Source organism: Struthio camelus, chromosome 28 (assembly GCF_040807025.1).
Source record: "Struthio camelus isolate bStrCam1 chromosome 28, bStrCam1.hap1, whole genome shotgun sequence".
Lineage (NCBI taxonomy): Eukaryota > Metazoa > Chordata > Aves > Struthioniformes > Struthionidae > Struthio > Struthio camelus.
The window spans coordinates 3,045,141-3,070,000 of NC_090969.1; the positions used below are offsets into that span (position 1 = coordinate 3,045,141).

The 24,860-nt window shown below is 44.7% G+C and overlaps 2 protein-coding genes across 2 annotated transcripts in view; both read right to left on the reverse strand.

Moving 5' to 3' along the window:
* Positions 1-3,013: 3,013 nt before the first annotated feature.
* Positions 3,014-24,860, reverse strand: part of HOXC8 (homeobox C8) — a 23,658-nt gene continuing 1,811 nt past the window's right edge. Inside the window, exons 2-3 of the mRNA XM_068921617.1 lie at positions 6,619-7,440; positions 3,014-4,692 (exon numbers count right to left, since the gene is read on the reverse strand). Coding sequence (XP_068777718.1) covers positions 4,400-4,692; positions 6,619-7,054 — 729 coding nt within the window. The 5' untranslated portion in view covers positions 7,055-7,440 and the 3' untranslated portion in view covers positions 3,014-4,399. The remainder of the gene's footprint in view (positions 4,693-6,618; positions 7,441-24,860) is intronic.
* HOXC9 (homeobox C9) overlaps positions 13,176-24,860 on the reverse strand; it is a 13,164-nt gene continuing 1,479 nt past the window's right edge. The window contains exons 2-3 of the mRNA XM_009677084.2: positions 16,112-17,283; positions 13,176-14,232 (exon numbers count right to left, since the gene is read on the reverse strand). Of these exons, the coding sequence (XP_009675379.2) occupies positions 13,988-14,232; positions 16,112-16,673 (807 nt within the window). The 5' untranslated portion in view covers positions 16,674-17,283 and the 3' untranslated portion in view covers positions 13,176-13,987. The remainder of the gene's footprint in view (positions 14,233-16,111; positions 17,284-24,860) is intronic.

Sequence of the window (24,860 nt, forward strand, 5' to 3'; positions counted from 1 at the left end):
GGGGGAAGGATAAAAGAGCTACCAATTTGGAGGGGGGGGGGAGTGTGAGAGGCAAAAAAATAGGACGAGCTCAAAATGGGACAGAAATTCCTTTTCTTTTCAAGTCTGGCTCTCAAACTTTCGCCCACCTCAGCCCCTGCTCCCCGCTCGCGTATCCCTCGCCGCCCGCCTTTCTCCCTGCGATGCGCGCAAAAAAAAATTAATGCCCGAGAAATTCGTTGTCTCTAAAATATAATATCTGCCCATTTTGCAGTATAAAACCTAAACGAATTTTTTCGCCTAATGGATGCATTATCACACAGCGGCGGCTGTGATTAGAATAATAAATTAAGGCAAAATAAGCAATATGCTCAAACTCAGCTTTTCAAGGAATTATATTTTTCACAAATCACAAATGGAGATCCGAAGGAAATTTGATTGGCTAATAAAAAGCGTGGAATAGGACGATATTTCTTACTTCAGGCGGGTAGATGAGTCTAATTTCAGTAATACCGAAGCTATGATCATTTCTGAATAAGCCACTTTGTGGAGAGCGAATCTTCTCTCAAATTACTTTACCCCATAAAATGGTCTCTTCTCTTTTTCTCTTGAAATGATGAAGTGATTACAAAAATAACTGGATGTCATCTGAAGACGCGACTCTGTTGTGTTGACTACAGAACATAAACATTTACCCCAAAAGTAACTGCTTCAGTTGTAGTTTCAATAATTTAACTCCAGACCCTTTTGATAGATAAATGTCATTCTGTAGTATTCGTTCTTGTAAAACTACTTAGATTTGTGGGTTTAAATATGATGGATAGAGTGCGAACACAGCTCATTTTTTTATTATTATTCTTTTTAAACAGAACACTTCGATGAGTTCTCCCTTCTTTCCCCCTCGTTGGAAGCAATGTGGATATTTTCCATGCAAAGGCTTTATCACGATTTTTTTTTAAGTACCGTAGCAGAAAATATTTCTTAACTGATTTTTTGCGCAGTTTAACACCAGAATGAATTAGTACACATCCCTCCTATGACAGCAAGCGGAGGAAAAATCCCTTGTTGTAAATGCTGGCTACATATCCCCCAAGAAGAAAGCTCCGCTAGAATAAGCCCCTCTGTTTTATGACTAATAAAACAGCTTACCTTCAACGTCTACCCTCGACATGGAAAAATCTAGAATAAACCTTACTGGTGGTTTTTATGTATTTATTGGGAGATTAACGCCCGTTAACGAGGACATTAGAGACTCTGCCAGGGAGGGGAAATAGGCTTATCTTGGTATTTTGTGCAGTTCGGGCGTGGGTACCCACTGGGGAGGCAGGGGCTTGCCCTCCCGCAGTGCTGTGGCGTTGCATACACTCGCACTCGCACTCGCACTCGCACTCGCACTCACACGCATCCACTGGGGCTGCGGCAGGATCCGGCCGCGCACCGGCCGCTCCCGCGTTGATCCGCGCCCCCGGTTCGGCCGAGCCGGGGATGGGGGGGGAAGGATAGTGTGTGAACACCGGCGACTCAAGTCGTATTTTCCTCGGGTCCGAGTTGCACAACTGCGTTATTTCTCCCTTTTTTTTTTTTTTAATTTTCCCCAGCCCTCCTGGGCAGAGTCCAGCGATTTCAGCCACGGAGGCATTTAAATCCTTTAAGCTTGGTGGGGTTTGGGTGAAGAATGTCTCAAGCCCATAGAAGATCCTCCAGACATAGCTCAGTGAATCCGACTGTATCTGAGGAGCCTTGTGCTTTCTTATCTGCGATATCTGGGTAAACATCCCGTCTACTTCTGCATCCCTGGGCTGTATATGATGTAGTCCATTTATCAACAGGGGAAGCAACACAAAAAAAAACAGATAGCCCCGTTTTTTTTTTTTTGGCAGATCAATAGACCTCGTTCAATGAAATGAGGCTGGTGATAGGAGAAATATTTATAAAGTTCACCCCCTACCAGAGAACTGTCAGAGAGACTTGGAGACCCCACCGACGGGTTTTGCTGTTAAAAAAAAAAAAAAAAAAAACAAGAAAGGATGTGTTAAGTTAGTTCGTGGATAAGAAGATGTGACTTTGGGGGTGAAAGGGATTCTGATTTTTCATCTCAAAAAAAAAATATTATTCACACATTGCTTTCCTGCCCATTTTTTAACGTGCTTCGTGAGCTTTTCGTGCAGGGAAATGCGTTGCCATCCCGTTCAAGTCTGCCTCGGGAATAGACCTCTACCACTGGGCTGAAGTACACTTTAATGCACACCTAATCTCTTTGCAATCTCTCAATGGCTTTCTAACGACCGCCGGCAACCCCCGAATTGCACACATGTATGGGAGCAAAAATCCGGCTACTGGGTTATTGTCATCCCAGCCTGAGAGAGGAGAGAGGAGAGGAAGGAGAAAAGTTTATGTATACATAGTACTATATAAAATATATAGTACTTTATAGCCAGGGAAGACCAGGATGTTGCACTTTCGAGATGTTTCAAATAGCACTTCCCAGCTGGGGGAAGTAAAATCCAGTTACATGGGTTTTATGCACTTTTCGCCTTCTCACCCTAGGAAAAGAAGAGCCAGGAGCGTTTCCCAGGGCAAGAGAAGACTCTTAGCAGTGATCGAGATATTGCAACTTTTTTTCCCCCCCCAGAACTGACACTTCCACGAGCTTGTCATCATCAGCAAAATTACCTTTTTTTTTTTTTTTTGCTGTTCTTTAATCAAGCCAGCAGTGAAATACCCACGTTCAGACAGTACTGCTTTGGCCAGGGTGGCAGGAGGTTGAATTCTTCCCCCCCGCCCCTGCGTTATTCACCTCCACTTATTGTGGCTGAGCCAAGGTTTTCCTGATTTCCTTACAGGTTAAAGATGAGCCTTGGTTTCGAAGTGTGCCAAGAGGATTTGAAGTATGAAATGTTAGTCAGAGCACACTCCTGGCCCGACAGCCAGGATGTGCACGTATGGGTGATTTTAAATAAAGACAGAGCACTTTAGGCAACATAGTCCTTTTAAAATCTTTTTATTATTATTATTATTATTATTATTATTATTTACGTAATGTCTCACGTATACAATACAAATCCACGGTGTCCAGAATTTATTTTTCTGGCGGAAATTGCTACATTCAGAGTTTGAACACGCAGAACTATGCTTTTACATAAAACAAATGACGATTTTTCTTTTGTTTCGAGCATGTTGCATTAACAGATAAGTCAAGACAAATAGATAACTATACATTCAGTGCAATTTAGTTCTACACTACTTTATAAGCACAATAAAATAATACAATACTGTGCGTTCTCAACTAGGCAGTTTCAGTTGTTGGGATTTTTTTTTTTATTTTTTATTTTACCAAGAAAATAAGCAGCAACAAACGACAATAAAACCGCATTACAAATACTTTCAAAGCATGATTCCTTCTATAGGTAGTGATAAAGTACAACACAAGGTTGGTGGTTTATTTCTTTTTTTTTTCTTTTTTTTTTCCCTGCTACTTAGTAGCTTGCATCAGGGCAACAACGCAGCTCGCTCTCGCTTAAATAAATTCCGACCAAGTTAAATTTAGGATACGTAAGCCCCTTGCTGATAATACACTGGATAATTATTATTGCAGGTTTTCCCTTTAGGTAGTATATGAAGAATTTCGAGTGCTCACACAGTCAAATGGTAAACAGCGCCTATAGAAAGGAGGAGGTTGCCAGCCTTCCTATTTTGGCCTATCAAGTCTTAGGCAAATAGGTATTTTCTACATACAGCCACAGTCCTATAGAAATGGATGTGTGTGTTGGGGGGGGGGTGTTTTTGCCGGCTCTACCAGGTAAGTTCACCCTCCCAGCTCCTCTTCTTATCTCGCAGGGGCTGCAGGAGTGGCCCCTACCAGTGAATAGATAAATGGCTCATAGCAATGGAGATGCGCAAAGATACTACACCAGCTAGCTAGGGGAGCTGCAAGCAGCATCACGCTTTCCCCCCCAGGAGAGAGAGAGAGAGAAAAAAAGAGAGAGAAGGAAACAACAAAAAAATAAAAAATAAAAGGAGCAAAGTCCAGCCTGCGAAAATAAAGACATATTCTGCAGCCATTCATATGTGCATGGGCACAGGCGGGCGCAGAGGAAGTAGTGGAGGAGCAGTGACATTTGCTGCCAGGCTTGGGATTGTGCTGCTGGGGGGGTGCTTTTGCTGGATCATTTTATTGTATATATTTTTTCCCCTGCTGCTGCAGCCAAGTCAGCTATGTATTTATGGAACTAAAAATGCAGCTATCAAAAAAAAAAAAAGTAGGGGAAGTTTCTATGACAATAAAAAAAGGCTACAACTGTTTGACAGGTAGTTACTGCTGTGTGAGCCTCTCCATTCTATACTCTATAAAAGCAAATGACCGTCGTAAACATCTCGATTTATCATCTGCCATAAAACGAGACTTCAAGGGGCTGAGAGCTCAGTCCTTGCTTTCTTCTTTTTCCTCCTCTTCTTTTTCCTCTTCTTCGTTCCCTTCTTCTTCCGTTTTCTCCTCGTCCCTGGCCCCCGGCAGCTTATCTTTGTTGTTTTCTTTTTTCCACTTCATTCGCCGGTTCTGGAACCAGATCTTCACTTGTCTCTCGGTCAGTCCCAGGGCGTGAGAGACCTCAATCCGCCGCTTCCGTGTCAAATATGGGTTGAAGAGGAACTCCTTTTCTAACTCCAGGGTCTGGTACCGGCTGTAAGTTTGCCTGCCACTGCGTCTTCCGGGAGCTGTAGGACACAAACAACCACACACACACACACACACACACACACACACACACAAAATATGTGTATATATATATATTTATATATATATATATATTTATATATATATATATATGTAATAACTTCGTCGCTCTCCTTCCTTGCAGGCTCTGCTCTTGCCTCCCCTTTGCCCCGTTTTCCTGGAGAAAGTGGTGCCTCCCTCCCCAAAATCCCCCTTGCCTCTTGGTGTGATGTTTATAATAAAAGCCTGGCGGGGGGGGGGGAGTTATTAATAATAAGCATAGCCCTGACATGGTTCTTATTAATAACGACATGATGCCTTAACCTGTCTCTTTCTGGAAATGAGGCAGCTCTGAGTCCTTTTGAATAGGGGTATAGATCTGTGTGGCAAGCTCCTGCACCCAACAGACGTGCCCAGCCTCCTCAAAGGTGATTAGATGTTGTGCAATTCAGATTTGGGGTGGGGGGACAGGAAAAGATTTCTACCTTCTTTTGGCGAGAGGAGCATTATTCCTCATTAAATCCTCTCCAGCCATTCTCTCCCCCCCCCCCGTCTTTTTTTTTTTTTTCCGCAAAATGCCCAGCTCTCCTTTCCCCTTTTCCAAGCGTGGCTCCCAAAATATAGGCTCAGGGTATTCATATCTGATAATATTTAAACCCTGAGAATCTGAGTTTGCTGTGAAATTCTCTCTCCCTCTCCTTTCGGTTAGGGATGTAGGTGTGTAAAGTACACACATTCAGAGAGATGGATCTGTGCCTGTGCAAACACAGAGATTGTATTTGAAAGAAGCAGAGAGATGGACATTTGTAGCAATAGCGAAATAGAAAGAAAGGGGAGTTAGGTATGTGCAGCTGAGCCTCTGCCCTTGCTTCTGCATAGGGCTTTCTTAATGAGAAAAACAACGTATTTGCTAAAATATCCTCCAGTTCGAAATGATTGCATCCTTGAGACTACCTCTAGGTCAAAGCTTAGACAAATAATGTGTTTTCCTTTGCGTCTGTCTTCCAGCCTCTCTGGGCCACATCTTCTCTACATTAGCCACAGCTTCTTTCTTTCTTTCTTTCTTTCTTTTTTTTCATTTTTGGTGGGGGTAGTGGGGTGGGGTGAGGGGGGAACTTTGTTGCTCGAATTGTCCTTAAAATTAACACTAACCTTCACATGTTTTGAATTAACAAGGCTTCGAGACAACCTTGGAACTTAGGAGGGGGGAAACTTGCACTTTGAAGTATTTCGATTTCTGTGCAATTATCTGGACTTCACATGAGCAAAGTCCCATTCAGTCCAAATTGTTTTGAATTTCCCACTTCTTTTTTTAAACCCAGGACAGTTTAATGTCGTCTGCCACCCCACCCCACAGCTCTGAGCTAAGTTTCCCTTTCTGCTTAAACTTTTATCTGTAGGCTTTAAGAAACAGATGTAAAGTATTAGTAATGCTTATACAAGTTCCCACCTTTCAGATTTCGTCTCCAAGCGGTTATGAAAGGTTATATGACATTTTAAAGAGCAGTGTATTATCAACATGCAAATAACCTCGTGGGAGCTGTATCTTATTGCCTATCCTCAAGGCAAGTAATAAAAAACAAGTTTTACTTTATTGTGATTTAAGCCTTTTGCAGGGAATCACCTTGCTGGCTCTCTAGTAACTGCTGTCTTGTTTGCTTTCAAAGGTCTTCCTAAAAAGAAGAAACGTTAACACAAAACTCCCCATCTCTTTCATATTTTACATCTACACCTCTTACATTTACATATATATATGTATGCATATATATTTATGTGTGTGTATATACATATACATATGTGTGTGTCTGTATATGCATACATACATATATAGAGAGAGACAGAGAGAGAGAGATAGACAGAGAGAGCAGAGAGAGAGAGAGAGAAAATAAAGGAAAACATTTAAGGAGGAGGAAAAAAAAGGTCCTAACCGTGAGGTCTCATCCATGGGAACATGAGACTGGGAGACGAATTTTGATTTAAATGCCCTTGTCCCTCGCTAGAGTTACTGTTGGAAGACGATTTACAGTCAGGATATTGTACAACAGTCGTCTCTTGCTGAGCACCATAAAGCGATTGCCTCGGCAGAGCTTCATATCCATAGAATTTAGAAGCGTCTCCGTGACACGCCAAGGCGCATGGGTTTTGCTGGTATCCCGAGTTGGAGATGCTGGAGGTTCCGTGGTGGAAAAACTCTTGGACGTGATGTGAAGGGTGCTGGAAGGTGGGAGCAGTAGTGCCCGGACCATACAAGAGAGCATGGCTCCTGCTGACACTTTGTGGAAATCGGCAGTCGTAGTAAGTTGGTTCCAGCGATTCACCGCCTTTGTACTTGGAAAAGAGCGGATTTACAAAGTAGGAGCTCATGACCCTCGCATGCAAAAAAAAAAAAAAAAAAGGAAAAAAAAAGGAAAAAAAAAGGCTTTAATTCTAGATTAGTGTCCCTGGACTGTCTCAAGTCCTGCTTTTTTAGAGTGGCTTTTTTTTTTTTTTAAGGCGATCTCAAAGGCGTTTCATGGTGCCTCTGTGTGCCTGCACGGTTGGTCCTCGGTGCTCTTGACTTCTCTTGTAATCTGTCGGTAGGTAGAGCTCTCTCTCTCAATTTCTCTGTAACTCTGCTCCTTCCCTTTAACACCACAGGCAAATTCCTCAAAATCCCGGTGGTGTGGCTCCTTTTTTTTTTTTTTTTCCCTCCTTCCTCCTCTCTCTCTCACACGCGATATGTACACATCACTCCGCCACCCTGAGACAGGCTGCGAGGGAAATGACAGTGATTTGGGGGCGCTGGGGAAAGGGGGTGAAGGCAAGGTGGTGCGGGCATGGGAAGGGGGGGGCAGCACCCTTGGGGGGGGCAACACCCACACCTACCGAGGGGAGGAGGGGGAGAAAGGTGCGCATTAATACCCCCCACCCCCGCCGCCTTCCTCCTCCTCCTCCTCCTCTTTTCCCAGCCTCTTCACTGCTGGCAGCAAATGCATGCGCTGGGAGGTCAGCCTAGGTAACCTCAACAGGTAAAGGGAGCCCCTGCTCCCCCCCCCCACACACCCGATTTTGGGGGGTTTTGCCCCCCTTTGCAGTCAAGGAAAGAAAATACCCCCCACCCCTAGTGTTGTTGTTGTTGTCATTGTGTTGGGGTTTGGGGGGAGCAGGAGGGAGTGTTACCCCTTGGGGGGGGGCCTGGTCCCACCTAGGAAAGGAAGGGGAGGTTGTGGCTTTTTTTGGAGTGTCTGAGCCCAGATTTCTTCTTTTGTGTGTGTGTGTGTGTGTGTGTGTGTGTGTGTGTGTGTGTGTTGTTGTTGTTATTGTGGTGGTGGTGGTTGGCAGATTGGAATCAGACAAGCAAACAAAAGCAAAAAGCGAGCGAGTGAGGGAAGCCACTCGGTATTGATTGGTCGCTCCTTGTTGTCCTTCTTTAAGGAAAATAAAGGGTGAAAATTATGAGTAGTTTTTTTTTTTTTCTTGCTTCCTTTCGAAGCAGCCACTGGAAATCCACAGCTGGAAATCACAGGGAAAGCGTCCTTCCAAGGGGAATAAAGTAGACCATGGCTTAAAGAGAGCTACTTTGGAAGAAAGAGAGGAAAAGTGAGGCAGAAAGTACGTACTCCCTTTTGTGCGGGTATCATGAGGCTTTGCCTGTAAAAATAGCCGTCGGCATTTTTCGCAATTACGCATAGTTATTTCCGTCTTTTTAATTCTGCAAGCAATACTGGCGTGCCCCTTCCCTCTTCCATACTTTTTGTACCTTAAGTGACCACTCACTGAAACCTTTCACTTCGGACCTTTCATTTTACGACCGCATTAAGGAACTCAGCTCATTAAAACATAACATAAAATCACCAGGATTCGTGTTAATTTTTCAAGGGGAGTGTTGGGGGGGGGACAGGTCAGATTCATATTTTCTGTGCTGTTCTGTAGAGTTCTGAAGCGAAGAAAAAAAACCCCACTACTATAAATTACATAGTGTTATTAACAGTCAGCGCGTTTCCTTCAAAAGTCTACAGATCTTCAAATGTTTCCCTCATGTTTCCCTCACACACCAAAAAAAAAAAGAAAAAATTAAAAAAAAAAAAAGAAAAGACAGTCTTATTATTTTCAGAAGAGACCTAGGTAGCTCTTACTGATTTCCAGTTTGGAGGACTAAAATACAATCTCAGCTACATTCGCGAAGATGGTTTTTAGGTGTGTTTTTCTTCCCAGCAAAGGTCACATTCTTGATTTTTGAGGCATGGACCGGCTCAAACCTCTTGTGAGATTGCAACTGTATTTTCTTTAGACACCTTCCCAATAAGAGAAAAAAAAAAGACACTGCAGCCTTCTAGTCCGTCTTTATTAGATTTTCACAAATAAAAGATGTGTTTTTTCCTTTCAGAAAGGAATATGTGAGTTGCCCCCCCCGTAAGTAGACAATGAACTATGCAGAGGAATGGCAATTTTCCCACCACCTATTGTGAAAATATTAAAAAATAAAGCCACATATGCTCTGAAGAAGCAGTCTTCACGAGTTACGAGTAATTCCCAATGCAGCACAATGAACATATTAATTTTTACAGGAGAAATCACCAACTCGATCCTCCCCTGCCCAAGTTGCCCCTTCTCTAAAGAAACCCAATAACAAAATGAAGAAAAGAACAGCTAGGAGAAAGGCTTCTTAATTAACAGCTAATAGGCGAGGTGACCATTTTCCTGGTCTAATCAATCCTAAAAATTCATATTTTCAAAATCGCAGCGCCTTAGATAGCCTGTCAATGCAATAAATGCTGTTCTGCAAATTAAAGGACGGGACTGCAAAAAAAGTTGTCAAATCTGGGCAGTTGGGTGAAGATTGGAAACACTTGATTGCTGCATTTTTTCAAATTATTATTCCCGCACGCAATAGCCAAAGGTGCAGTGAGAAAAACCGGAATTGTACCTAGGTGGAAAAATCAATATTTGCCGTCAATGTCTATGGAAGAAAGAAAGCCCACTCACCATTTTAATTAAATAGGATATATGGAATTCTCTGCTCTTTTCTTTCTCTCTCTTATTTTTTTGTAATTTTTTAAGGAAAATATCTTGACATTTGCTGTCTGGGGAAACTGCTGTCCTTTGTCTGCCCTGTTTTGGCTGTGTTTATGGGTGTGTGTCAATGTGTCTTTCGGGTGCATGCGCTTGAACGTAGCTTTATCCAGGCGCCCGCATTGCACTTTGAGATGTTGCATGGCCGGAGTTGATTTTATTCCTCTTCCCCGTTTCCCGACCTTGGCGAAGGTGCGGGGTGGGGTGTTGGGTGGGTGGGTGGGGGGGGGAGAAATGTCATTCCCGCACCCCAACTGCGAAACGGTTTGAGGAAATAAAATCAATTAAAAAAAAAAAATCACGGCCAAACAAGTCACTCCGGGAGATGTGCGAGGGGCGGGATAAAAAGCGATTTAGGGGGGTTTTTTGGGGGGCCAAAGGGGGAGGGCGCTGCGCGGCGGGCGCTGTCCCGCAGCGCGGGGCTCCGCGGGCGCGGGGGAGCCGCGGGCGCTGCCCGCCGCGCGCGGCGCCAACATTGGGCAAGGGCGCCATCTCGCGGCCGCGGCGCGGAGCCGCGCGGGGCCCCGCGGGCCGGCGCGCAGCGCTTCGCCCCCCGCGCTGCCCCCGCGCCCGCGGCCCCGCGGGGCGCCCGCGCTGCCCCCGCTCCTATGCAAACACTAAAGACCGGGCAGTGTTTTTAGGGACAAATGCTGTCTCTTCCTTTTTTTTTTTTTTTGTTTTTTTTCCCCTCCTCCTCCGCGGAAAACAACAACAACAACAAAAAAAGCATAAAATACATTTTTAAAAGGCCAGCACAATGTGTACGCGCAGGGACGAACAAACCCCGCCAGCTGTGCCGTCTCTCCTCGCAGCTTCAGCGCTTTTATCAGTTTTTCCTTCCAGTCCGGGTTTGATTTTCTTTTTTTTTTTTTCCCTCTCCCTCCCTCCCTCTCTCTCTCTCCCCCCCCTCCCCAACCTCCCCTCGTCCGAGGGGGTCTGTTGTTTGTAGCTTGTAGACAAAACATTCCACTAAGGCCGTTTCAAAGGGAAGAGCACCCACCTTATTTAAACCATAAAGCAATTAAAGCCAGACGTCTAGCCAGAGCGAGGGTCCTGTTTTGTTCAGTCCTATTCAGCGCTGCATAGCAGTGAGACAAACAGAGTTGTAAAACTGGCATTTTTTTTCTCTTTTCTTTCCTTTTTTTTTTTTTTCCCCCTCTCCCTGCGGAAATGTACCTATGGACAGCTGTAGTATCCTGTAGGTTTTGTGTGCCTTTACAAAAGGGCAGATTTTAAACCAGGCAGCGATGCGCGCACACCAACCACACACACACAGGCGCATTCACATAAACACACATCCGCACAAGCATTATGCACGCATATATAAAAAACATATATATTGCCGTGTGTGCGAGCACACGCGGAGCTATAGGAACAGCTCTGCAGACAGAAATCCATGTGCATGTCCAGCAGCGCCGGCACACAATAGATGTATCAGTATGCACACGCACACACGCGCCATATGTCAAAGGATGCCGAAATGGGAGCATTTTGATACATTAATCCCCAAGAAAGGCTGGCTACAGGGTGTGCTGCTTTGCGCTCGCCGGCTTTTTTTTTTTTTAAATTATTATTATTATTATTTATTTTTTCGCCACACTCTGCCTTTCTCCCCTGGAAAAGCGAGGCTCCAGCGGCGGAGAAATTCAATGGCTGAGCAGCCTCCCAGCAGGGCCAAATGGCATTTTATAACTGGTGTAACCCTGCACCGGGCCTGAGGATCCCGGGAGCCTTGCACATGAACTAAAACTGCGGCAGGATTTTTAACCCGACCCAACCCACCAGTAACAAAAGAAATCTCTTCCCCCCCCCCCACTGCCTTCCCCCCCCCCCACCGCCCGCAGCAGCTCTATGGAGACAAAGGGGCATCTCCTGCGCTGCCCGCCGGCTCTAGCGGGACCTTGCCTGAGCGACGACTGCGGCAAGGGAGGACGGGGCTGGGGAGGGAGGGGAGGGCTGGGGGAGGGAGCAGCCTGTGGTCTCACTGGAAATGGGATCCGTTTGAATGAAAGGGGGGCCAAAATGAACTTCCATACATCATGCCTTTTCAACATCGCTAAACATCGCCTGACAGTTCCCCCCCCTCCAGAGAGCGGCGTCCGCAAGCGCCTTCCCAAAGTCCAAACGACGGTTATGACTCGCTCTTAATTAATAAGAAAACGGATCGATTTCGCCTCTATTGCGAAGACGACGTGAGCGAACCGCTTTCCAACCCTGCAGGGTTTTGTTTTGTTTTGTTTTGTTTTTTTAAGTCGGGATAAACTGATAGAGAGAAGGGAGGGGAAACATAAAAATAAATAAATGAATTGACATGACTTAGGCAGAAAGATTTCCCTTTCTCTCTCTCTCTCTCTCTCTCTCTCTCTCTCTCTCTCTTTTTTTTTTTTTTGGTCCATAAATCTTCGCTCTGCTAAAATGTTTTCTAACCTGACCATTTCATTGCGCTTGTTAAGGTTTTCCAAACAGACCCAGCACAAAACTGGGATTGTAAAAGGGCTTTTAGCTTCCCCTGCTCCAGTGATGTTTCCACTGATAGACCGTGTCCCTCTCCAGGGACAAAAATAGATCCCGCGCTTTAAAAGCGAGGATACAAATCAGGCAAGGGAAAGAAATCCTCCAAATGTTTAAGCAAGAAATATTAAAGAGTAATATTTTATGAGATCAGCAGAAGTAATCGCTTCCAGATTTTTTGATTTCGGAGGAACTGGGATGAGGGCGACAAAAGTATCTTGCTCGCCTGATCTGGTTTTGATTAGAAAGATTAAAACGCCGCTCCATTCATTTCATTAAATAAAGGGCCCTATAACAAGTTTTTATGATTAAACATCCCTCGCTGCTCATTTTTTATACAATCTCCTGCCTCTTGTTTCTCATTCAGCAGCCTGGAAAGCGCCCAGAGAAGAAGCCATTGATAAATCCCAGCTCAAACGCGCTGGGGGCAGCGTGTTTTCTCGCCTCTGCACAAACCACTGGAGCACCAGAAACCCCCATTTCGCCCTGGCAGGATGGTGGGGGTTGACCTTTCAGCAGCAAACAGCCTTTTTTTTTTAATCCCACGTACGGCGAAAGGAGGGTGGGGGGAAGCCTGCCTTTTAGCCCGAAAATTTGCACCGCCAGCACACATTTATCCCCCTGCTCTTTCTCTCCCCCAGCCCTTTTTCCCCACATCCTCTTTTTTTTTTTTTTTTTTTTTTTCCTCCTGGGCAGCTCAGCCTGTCTGGCGAGAAGCAGCACTTCCAGCCACGCTCCAAGTTTTTGGCAACCCATCGATAAGGCAGGAACTACCCGGGAGTGGCTGGCAAGCAGCGGCTGCCTTTGCCAGCTCCTCTATTCCCAGCATCCATATTTAGTCTTTTTACATATACTTCGATCGCCCGGGGTCATAAATTAGTACAATTAATTATCTCAATCAAAAAAAATGGATGGCACATATAAACCCTTACCTCAGCGCCTTTTATTACGGTACAGTGAAATGGGAAAGTGCTGGGGAAGGAAGTAGAAAGCTCCGCTGCGCCGGTGCCCGGTCCCGCCTCTGCCCGGGCTGCGGCCACCGGCCACCGGCACCGGCGCTCCCACCGCCCGCCGCAGCCGCGGGGCTGCTCCTCTGCTTGAAATAAAAGGACACCTACATGCTGAGATTTTTTTTTCTTTTCTTTTCTTTTCTTTTTTTTTTTTCCTTCCCGTGAAGTTAGGTATATTTACATAGAGCTGCTCTACAATAGCGAACATAACAATATTACAGAACGGTTCTGAGACAAGAATAAAATACACAAAATCGGTACAGCAGAAACGTTCAACACTATGACAGGACATCATGGAGCCATATTTCCTTAAGTCTTTTTTTATCTCTCTTTTTTCTTTTTTTTTTCTCTCTCTCTCTCTCTCTTTTGTACAAAATATTCAACTCACGAGCTCACGAAGTTAAAAAATAAAAATACTGAATAAGTTTAACTTATGAAATAAAATAGTAAAAAAAAAAATTCAAGTACTTTTCGTGTTTGTTTTCTGAGGAGGACAAAAAAAAAAAAAAAAAGGAAGAAGAAAGGAAAAGAAAACAAACCCCCCAAACATCTTTCTTTTATTTAGTTGCATTTTAGAAAAGACTCATGTTCCAAAACGCTTGCTGTGTTCGACTATAATGCTAAACATTCATCCGCACATTCAAAGTCAGAAACATTTCAAACCCAAAAACCAGCCTCTTTTCTTTTTCCACCCTCGTTTCTCATTGACTGGACTTTGCCAACTTTATTGCTGTTCTTTATCGGTTTTTTCTTTATTCATTTTCTTCATTTTCATTCGCCTGTTCTGAAACCAGATTTTGACTTGGCGTTCAGTGAGATTAAGGACTCTGGCTACTTCGTACCTTCGGTCCCGTGTAAGGTACATATTGAATAAAAACTCTTTTTCCAGTTCCAGGGTCTGATACTTTGTGTAAGGACATCTTTTCTTCCTCGTGGAGCGCGCATGAATCCAATTTGCGACGGGATTGTCTGAGAAAGAAGATTTTTTTTTTTGAACAAAAAAATCAATGTATACAGCTGCCTTTCTTCCCTTCCCCCCTCCACGACCAGATATATCTCTAGAAAGAAACCTGTTTAATTAGCAGATCTTACCTAAATATTTTAAGTGACCTTCAGAAGAGTTTAATATGTTTATTTTGGAGGGGGTCATTTCCTTTTCTTTTGCTGCTGTTCTCACATAAAAGTTTCAGTAAATAAAACTGTAGCAATGGGTTTAAAATAATAATTATCCACATGACTGCTACTAGCAGTAATCTAAGAACATAGTCATAAAAAGTCAAAATTCCCACCATTTCATAGGCCCATAAACTCTTTTTACAACCTCTGCTCTCCAATACTTTCCCTAGAAGATCTCACAGACCTGGAAAGTCGAGTTTATTTTTTCAGTCTCTTAAGGATGACACGAAAGATGTCCCACTGGCTGCCAGAAATAGGTTTTCCTAGTCTAAAAGGACCCTTCACGTTACTGCCACTACCCCACTCGGTCAGGACGAAAATGCTACGGGATAACCCAGGGTATTTATTCCTCCTTGGAATAATATTTTGCTTTTCCGCGGTTTAGGGAGCTCTCTGCCAGCGGAGCACCCATCCGCCCCTGGTTCTTCAAACTCATTTTGCTCACAAGGGTGCCTGGCACCAGCCTGTGTGTAATTATATATATATATCTCTACATATATACGTATTTTAGATAGAGAGCGCGATACAGAGAGGCACAAAGGTGGTTACATCTGCTGACACGGAGCTTATCGCTGGGAAATCGGCATTTCAGGAGCGAGTTAGGCCAAGGAGGTTCAATCAACACATGGCACCCTCGCCCCTGTGCCTGGGTGCGCGTGTGTGTACACGGGGGTGCACCCTCACCCCTGCACGCCCCAGCCCAGCTCCCCCCGCAAGGTTTGCAAGGACTTTTTTTTCTTTCCTTTTTTTTTTTTTTTTCCTTTTGCTCTCTGCCTGCTGAGGGGCTTTTTGCCCTGGCAGCTCTCTGCAGGATTTGGGGGTACCCGCTCAGCTGAGCTGCCCCGGTTGCAGGGGGACAGTTAGGCTCGGGCTGGTGGTTACCTGATTCCTCGGACCCGTGCTGCAATGTTCAAGGTTTTGTGCTGTTTTCTTTTGTTATTATTATTTTTTCCCCTCCCTCTCCCTCACTTGGGGCTGAAGAAGAGGTTTCTTCAAGTGTATGGTCCAATGTCCTGCACTCGCTGCCTTTTGCCCTCAGCTACCTCCACACACTTAGTTTATGTCTTTACAATTCTAATTTTCCTCATCGCTTTTTTTTTGCCCCCTTTTTCTCCCCAGGGTACCCACCTTTTCATTTATTCCCACGTGTTGGGATATTTCAGGAATAATAACAGCAGGGGAGCTTTTATTGATTTGTAACAAAGATAAAGAGACACCTCTGCATTTATTCAGAGATATTCTTTTTCCCTCCCCAAAACCCCACATCAATACACTCACTTCCAGCCAGCAGGGAGATGACTACAACTCTTCCTTGTTCTTTGAAAGTGGGAATATTTGAAAGCAAAGAGGCTTCTCGCTCTGCCTAACCCTCTCTGTCTCACAGTCTCTTATATTTTTTTAAGGAAGGTGATGAATATTTGATCAAAGAAGCCAATAGATCCCCTTCAAAAATAATAATAATAAAAAAATCGACTAAACAGCCCAAAATAAAGTACAGATATTCGTCCTGCGGTCCTGCCGGGCGGATTTTTTTTTTTTTTAACCCCCAGATCTTCCTGCATATCTGGAGTTTTAGGGCAGGGGCTCTCTAAAGGTAATTCCATTTTATTGAGTACGGTACTGGAAAGCTGTAATGCCTCCCCGGTCGTAAACAAGAATGACTTCGACTTACTAGGGTCTAATTCGTGCTTTTCTTCTTTGTGTTTGCTGGAAGCGATGGCTTCGGCCTCCGGGGAAGGCAGGGTCTGCGCTGCTCTGTCTCTCAGCTCCCCGGGAGCCGCGTACATGTAATCCGCGTAGCCGCGGCCGTCCGCGGGGCCGCACTCCGCCCGGCGCCCGCCGAAGGCGTCGGGTTTGAGGCCGTAGGGGCGGCTGCCGGGCGCGAAGGCCGGGAAGGAGACGGCCCCGGCGAGGGGCTCCAGCCAAGTCCGCATGTACCTGGGCTCGCCCGCCACGGGCCCCTGCGGGCCGTACGGGTGGTAGCCCACGGCCGCCTGGGAGGGCACGGGAGCCCAGGAAGTGGTAAAAACGGCCGGCTTGGGGGCGAAACTGCACGATGGAAAGTCGGCACAGTCCGGGACTAATCCTGAAGGTCTGGTAGCAGCCGGGTGGGAGGCAGTGGTGGGGAACCTGGAGGCCAAGAGCTCTTCGTTTTCGTGGCTTATCAAGGAGTCTACATAATAGTTGCTTATGGGGCCCGAAGCCGACATGGTTTCCCCCTCTTTTACATTCATAAGATTATTGTATGAACTGTATGTGTACTTTTTATCTTCTCATAGAACAATCAGGGCAGGTAATTATTTTTTCAGCCTTTCCCAGTGTGCCATTGGCTGCCCGCCCTCACGTGATTGTATTTACCCAAAAATATAGCGTGGATCAATCCGCAGGTCTTTTTTTAATAGCGCCTATGCGACCTGGCTTTTCGTAAAACTCGGGGAAATAATGCGGATATTAGGAGGCGGGAGGCTTGCATTTCATTAGCCCCGGGCAGCTCTGCCTGCGGGCTGGGGGAGATTTTCCCCGGTGCTGAGGAAGGTGGAAGGTAATTGTGGAAGGTAGTACAGGAACTATTTCTTGACGTAATTTGTCTCTGTCCTTTGCTTCTGCAGCTTGTAGTCTATAATGGATACATTAAATGGAATATCGGTGGAAAGGCAAAGTGTAGTAGAGTTGGGCTTCCCACCCCACTTCGGAAAAGGAGCTGGGTTTAAAGGCTCTTAGCCTAAACACAGATGGAGCGTTTTTGTCATCTCTTGCAGCGGTGTTTAATCGTCAGCCTGCTCAACAGCTAAGAAGTGTGTGGGGCACGGGCACCTCTATTTCTGCTTTATAAATAAGTGTCTTCTGGCGGAAAAAAAAAAAAAAGAACAAAAAAAAAATCAGAGGATCACCTTTTAAAATATGAGGGGAAAATAATAATACCACCAAAAAAAAAAAAAAGACTGAGCTTTTTGCAGTGAAAGGCTGCATTATTCGGCAAGTAGTCGTGGATGTTTTTATGTCCTTCAATAAAATTTTTACGAGGATCATTTGATTGTTCATAAATGTGTCGTTCATTAAATAAAACTGTAAGACTGAGTTTCAGCTATAAGGCATAGCTGGGACTGAGAAAGATTTTGCGTATTACGAGCAAGCAACAATGTGTGGCTGACACATTACTGTTCTTTTTTTTTTTTTTTAATGTGTGGAAACTTTTCTTTGTACACCAAACCGATGGAAGAAGTTGGGTGCATTAAAAAAAAATCTTTGATATATTGCCTGCATTTTGGAAAGAATAATCTTTCCTTTGTAAGGAAAGACAGGTAGGTAAATAGCTCACGCCCATTGGAGTCTGAAAGAATGGAGTTGAACGATTTCTCTGGAAGAGGGGGAGAAGATACCTAACAAAAAATAACCTTTTTTTGTTTGTTTGTTTTCAAGAAGCAAAATCTCCAAAATATGGATTGTCTAGGCTCTCCAGGGCAACTCATCACCTCGGGTTTTACAGGGCTATGGTGACTTGGAGGGGAGAGAGGGAAACGGTCACAATTTTGCAAAACCGAGAAAAAGTGTAGGCTTAGAAAGCTATGGTGGTTCCTCCTAGGGAAAGACAGACAGCCAAGGAGGCAAAGGGGCTGGGCAGTGTGTCTCCAGTGATGCAGTATTCACCAGTGACATACATTAGGTACAGTGTGTGCAAGTCCCATGAACACATAACAGAATATATTCCTTTTTTTTTTTTTTTCAGTAAGTTGCATGGGAAATTCAAGCACTGGGGAGAAAGGAGATTAAAGCGGGCTCGGGCGTAAATAGGAGAGAAGATATGATGCTGGGAAAAGAGCCCCCAGACCCTAGAAAGTTATTTGCCTCAGCTGAGCAGAGATAAAGCCTGCAACTTAATTCACAGAGCTTTAGCAAAGGGGCACGTCTGCCCTCTTAGAAATAGGGTTTCCCTCTTGGTGGGGGGGGGGAAAGGGGGGGGAGAGAGAGAGAGAGAGAGACTTTAAAATAATAATATGTAGGGGGGGATGTTTGTGAAAGAATTCGAGGTTTTCCAAATTCGCAGAGAAAAATCCTCAACTCGCTCACCCATAGAATTTATTTCTCATTCCGTTTTAAGTCCTGTGCTTTATGTGAGCCCGTAAAGGGAAATATTCCTGCAGGAGCAGAATGTCTTCTTTGGCCTTTATCGAGACCAATTTATCTGTCAATCACAAGTCTCCAATGACGATTATTTTTATGTGCACGAGAAAAAAAATATATAAATATACTCATCATTCTTTTATCTATTCCCATTTAAAAATACTTACTGTGCAAGCCCGCTAAGATAGTGGGGTGTGACATGTGAAGGGGAAAAAGCAGCTTGGTTTTTATACACTTTGATGGACTATTTTAAAGAGGATCCTTACAGAAGAGTGGTTGTCTGCAGACATATATGCAGAAGGGGAGAGAGAGAAAGAAAAAGAGAGAGGCAGTGAGAGCAAGAGAGAGAGAGAAAGGAAGGACTGAGCCTACAGAGAGAGAGAAACCCTGAAAAGCAGAGTCAGTGGGGACGTCTTTCAAAGGAAAAAAATGTCCAAATACACCACATATGAAATGCAAAACGAGCAGAGATTACCCAACCAGCTCAGTTTTAATAAGTAGCAGCAGTTTTTGAAGCCTTAATGCAAGCAGACAAGGTCACTAAATTAGTCGTGAATGGTGCATTTTGGGGTTACACAAAGGAAAACATATCTTGCAAAGATTTCTTTTATTCACCCGAAAGCCTTCATCACATAGAATTATTCACTCTCCGTATTTTTGTAAGATTTGCAAAAACCAAAAATATCATCGCGTTGGTAATGCAAACCCCTTTCATTCAGGGCTCGCTTGTCTCTAAGAATTAACCAGCACAAAGCAGAGATGGAGACACTTCACCTTAAAGCAAACTAAAGGCATGGCTTAAGACAACATTTTCTTCACATTTAGCTGCACAGTTCTATCATATAATATGACCCCACATAAAATATTGTCCTTCCACGTTTATCTCGAGGTGAAACCATCCCCATGGATGAATGCAAAGTTACATGAATAAAGTCCAGCCAGAGTGCAGGGCAAATAAAGCAATATCCTGAAATAGTCTTCTTTTAAGTAGCAATATCTCCAAGCAAATATCCACGCTGGAATTAAAACACACTTTGCTATTGAGTGCTGGAGCTGCAAGGTTATCTTGCAGTTTTTATGCACGCTCCAGCTAGGCTTCCACAAAAGCTTCGAGACTTGCTTAATGGGAGATTACCCCTTCTGAAATGATGGTGAACTACCACATCCTTCCAAGCAGGCTAGTATCTTTTCCACTCACCTCCCCTTCTGACTCGGTAGGGGAAAGAAACTTAATTGCACGGAGCAAAACTAACACAAGCAATCCACAAGCTGTATGAATGTATTTATATATATATATTTTTTTCTAAGTGGGGGAAAAAAACCGTCGGTTGGTAAATTAGGAAAAATGAACGCCATTGTCTGAGCACTGTCCTGGCCAGTAGACTTCTGACACCTTTTCGGAGCTAACCGCTTCTTGCCCTGCTGCTCGCAGGGGCTGTGCGCGCTCAGCCCGCGCCGCAGCCCGCCCCTGCCCTGCGCGCCCCGCCAGGCTCCGGGCTTTGCTTCGAAACCTTTTGCTTTCGCTTTTCGACATTTTCCCCCGATTGCAAGGAGCGGAGACAATCCCAATAGTAATAATAAACAAAGAAGACGGTAGGGGGAAAAAAAAAAAAACCTTATTGGGCACCGCAAGCGTTTAGATGACACAGGGGGTTTTTTTGCTGATTTTCCCCTTGCTTTTGGGTTTTTTCTCCTTTTTAGTGCAAAAAGAGGAAGCTAGCCCAGAGTCCCTTTTGCGGAAAAAGGAGGGGGGGGGGTCTCCCTTTCGCTGTTGCAGCCCCAGGCCTGGATGCCAGGGGCAGCCTTCCCCCCGGAGGGGCAGCGCCAGGCACCCCGGAGCCGCCCGGGCAACCGCCGGCCGCGGCCCCGGGAGGCTGCAGCCGGGGCCGAGGGCTGAGCAAGCACCGAGCCACCCTTGACAGGCAGCGGAGCGGAGCCTCTGCCCACGCCAAACCCACCGGCACTGTCCCCTCTCCTCGGTTCAATCAACACTGTCAAGTTCGGATTAAAAAAAAAAAAAAAAGGAGAAGAGGAAGAAGAAATTAAAATAAATGGGCTCCGGCTCGGCTCCTTCGCCCCTCGCACACCTCCACCCCGCGCCTTGGAGGAGCAATTAAGGGCGGTGCTGGGTTCATATCTCTCCATAAGCGAAACGAAAGTAAGCCTGCGGCCGGCTCCAACTTCCACCCGGCAGCATGCCTCTTCGCTCGCGTTTGGAGCCCTGCAAGGGAATAAAGTTGCCTTCCACCCCCCCCACCCCACCCCCGCTACTTTCTTTCGTCTTTCTCATTCCCTTCCTCTTCTCTTTTTGCCTGCCCAAATTCTTTCTCTCTTCCTTTTGTTCCTTCTTCACCCCTCCTTTTATTAAAAAAAAAAAAAAAGAGGGAGGAAAAATTGCACACAATAGATTGAATGAATCTAAAGCAGACGCTCTGACGAGGCTGGGAAATATTTCCTGATGCCCTCAGATGCCTCCATTTATTCCAGGATTATCTCCTGAAGTCAATAAATATGGGGAAAGATTAATTTCAGGCCAAACACTATTCGCGAATCTGGCAGCAGTGCGATTGCGGGCTATACACTCTGCCTTTTTGTTTGTTTGTTTGTTTGTTTCCCTGCTAAATTCTTTGGACACCTGAAAAACGTATTTCTTCTGGGTTTCTTCAAAGTTCTCATATAGAAAATAGTCCCCTGGACACCAGCTGTCTGGTGGAACTTGCACGCACATTGCTTTATACCGAGGTGAAACTTAAATTTAACCCAATATGGGACTAATAGCCAAAGCAAATAAAATCAGTATTCAGTTTAAAATGCCACTGCAGGAGTTTTTTACCTGCTTAAGTGCTCCCCCCCCCACCTCCCCTCTGCTGGTTGCTAAGAATTCCTGTCTCGCCAGTGTTGGAGGTACGGGTAATAGACAATAAATTCCGAGGTGCAATTAAAGCTAAGAACAATTTATTTAAGTGTGTTATGGTGTCTGTCCTTTCCAAAATTTCAGGTCTGCACCAGACTAACCCCTGCTGCAGATGTTCACAAACAGAAGCTTGCCTAAAACAGCCGGAGAGGCTGCAAAATAGAGCTCCGCTCCATGCCCTTCTCCGAGGCGTACCAGGTTAGCTCGGTTTTGGGTGTGATACGAAATGCAGGTCAACAGAAGGGGACAAAAAATTTCCCAGAGAAGCAAATTAGAAGCAGAGCAAGAAAACAAGCCTGAACCCAGAGCGACGAACTGTACATTGCCCGAAGAAACATATTTCTGTACTTCTCCCTTTACATTTATTATGTTTCTGTCAGACACCCTGTAATTAGCATAGATAACTATAGTTGCGAGCTCCAAGTTGTGTCTGCAAGTCCTATTGTTTGGGCTGCTGCCGGTGCACCCCAGCTCGCTTGCGAGCAAGCCCAAGGTGTTGGGAAGAGCCTGGTGCCCTCCAAGGGAGACAACATCCCCCCTGCCCTGAAATGCCTGGGGAGGGCGGCGGGGCCCGGGGGCTGCTGCAGGCGATGGATTCCAGCCCCATCTCCAGCGCGGTGCCTCCGGCCTGGTGTAAGCAGATCCTGCAGGAGCAAGGCAGTGCTAAACCTGGATCTACCACGGATATGGCTTAAAGGAGAGAATATGGAAGCAAATCCCCCTCTACTGTCTTTATTTCCCTTCATCCCTCCCTTCTTTCCCCCCCCCCCCATGGTCATTTGTAAAGATCGTCTGTGGAGTCCAGTACCTATGGAAATACTTGGTGGCTGAATGAGACGCCCAGACAGACACCTAAAGATAACAACCTTGAGTAGGGACATTTGCTGCCATTTATACAGTTCTTTACGCCAGTTTATTTCCAGCCTTTTAGCGGGCAACGTCCCGGAGGGGAAAGCCAAACCTTCAGGAGACTTTCCCAAAGTCAAGCGAAGCAAATTATCTCCTTAAAACAGTAGAGCTTCGCTAAGGAGCACCACCACCACCACCACCCACACAGTATAGCAGAGTGCTTTCCCTGCGACGAGATGGGAGAGTTTATCAACGCAACCTCCTTCCCACAGCTTCCTACTCAGCTCCTCAGACCCATTTCTTTTGCTAGGAGGGGTTTTGCGAAACAGCCCCAAAGTCACTGCTAGCAGTAAAGGATAAAGTTCATACATAGGCAGTGCCCTCACAGACACCCACATATATACACACACATAGACACACACACGCGCGCACACACAGCCAAAAGCCTCCAGGTTTTTAAATTACACCTGCTGGGAGAGGAGCATTATACAAACACAAGCAAGAAAAACTATGCCATCCAGCGTATCGTAATATCGCTAACATTTTACTCTGATAACAGCATCAGAAAGTGCGTGAACATGAGCAACAAAGCCAGCAATATTATGCGAAGGAAGATGTAGGCGAACAGCATGGTGTCTTTTTGACTACCCATGTTTTTACATAAAAAGCAGGCACATATATACACAAAATAGTTAAAGCAATAAATTCCCACCGTCCTTCTTCCTGATCTAATATTATAATTAAAAAACAGTAGGGGAGATTTTAACTTTTATTGCGTTTCTGGAGTTGGGTTGCTAAACATATATTAACTTTAGATTCTTCGCTTTCTCTCCAGGGGGGTGGTCTCTTAGAAATAAAATCAATCTTAATATACACAGAAAAGATATTGTTCTATCTTGCACATGCTGTTAGAAGAAAGGGAAAGAAATCTGCAGATAGTTAATACAGAGAAGGCAAATTGATCATATTTATAATGAATCCCTTAAATCTTTCAATTATCACAGCACTAATAACAAATAATTATGGTTAAAAGTACGAGTAATCAACATCGTCGCTGTTAAAATATTAATTTACAGTATAGTGAATGAGTTTCTTCCCTTGTTTTCCCTTCCTTTCCCTTTTTTAAACTTGCATATTACATTTTCCCAGCCATGTGTATTCAACATGAAGGCATTTTGACATAGCCGTACTCCGTGCAACATTGCTTTGAACCAAATCCACGACAATTTCGTCTTTTCCACACTTAAAATATATCATATATAACACAGTAGACAAAGAAAAGCTATGTTTTCAAAGTGATGGTTTAAGGCTATACATTTACTTATTCGCACGTGATTTTATTCAACACACTTTGTCTCATCTGGATGATAGCATTAAGACCAAGCGTCTATCCTATGGAGCAGGAACATTTCTATTTTTGCAATCGAAGTATGCTGCTTGTACAGAAACTTTGCTCTGGTGCTCACAAATAAGAAGCCACGAAAAAAAACAAAAGCCCGAAATATCACAATCCGCAAGAAAAAACATCCAAAATACGCCATTCCCGCCAGATCTGAACGTGACTTGGGAAAATATGACAGCCTGCCATTTTACTTCCCCAGAAAAGTCCCAATACTCTGAGTTTCATACTTTTTTTCCTCCACGCCAACCTGCGCCTTTGCACTCTAAGACCAACACGCAGTGAACTCGGGGTTTTCCTTGAATAACACAACACACAAATATCTGAAAAGCACTTGTTCACTCTCAGGAGACTTTTCTCTATTTATTCTCTCCACATATTTACTTCTCTTTGCCATCTTACCAACATCACTAATCACACACATAAAGCGTTACTCCTGTATTTTTTACATATCATACCGGCTGATCTCTTCTTTCTCTCTTTTTTTTTTTTTTTTGATCCCCTTTTTCTTTCCTGGATTGAACCGCTGACACGCAGATAGAAGTTTCCCAACTTGTACAGCACATTTTGAGGGGGAAGAGGAGAGAAAAAAACAACCTTGCATTTGCTTTTGCCACAGAGAAATACTGATCATGTAACACAGGCGTCTGATTTTCTTAATCAACAGTTACTTAGCTTTTATATGTATCCTTACTGGAAAGTGATTCATAATCCAGGCTAAACCAGCAGCGACAGAGGAACCGCGTTCTTGCAAGTGAAACCCCACACCCCGATTATAGCATGTAAAATGGCTATTAAATTTAACATCTTATGCTTTTGCTGTGATGTAGCCAGAGCAAAGGATAAGTTGGAAACCCCAGTTTCGGCTTTGTTCTTCAGGGAACCTTCAAGAAACATAATATGCTGCAACTTAATCTGATTTAACACTGAGAAGGACTGAGCAGAAGATGGCAACAGGAGCTCGCCCAGCACGAATATCCCCCCCCTCCCCAGATCCCCTCCACCAGCACCGCCGTGCCGCTTTTCCAAATCCCCCCCACGAAAACCAAAACCAACCCACCACCTTTTCAATTCACGATGATGCCCGAGCGGGCAGCCACCACCTTTTTAATTTATTGATTTTTTGTTTTGTTTTTT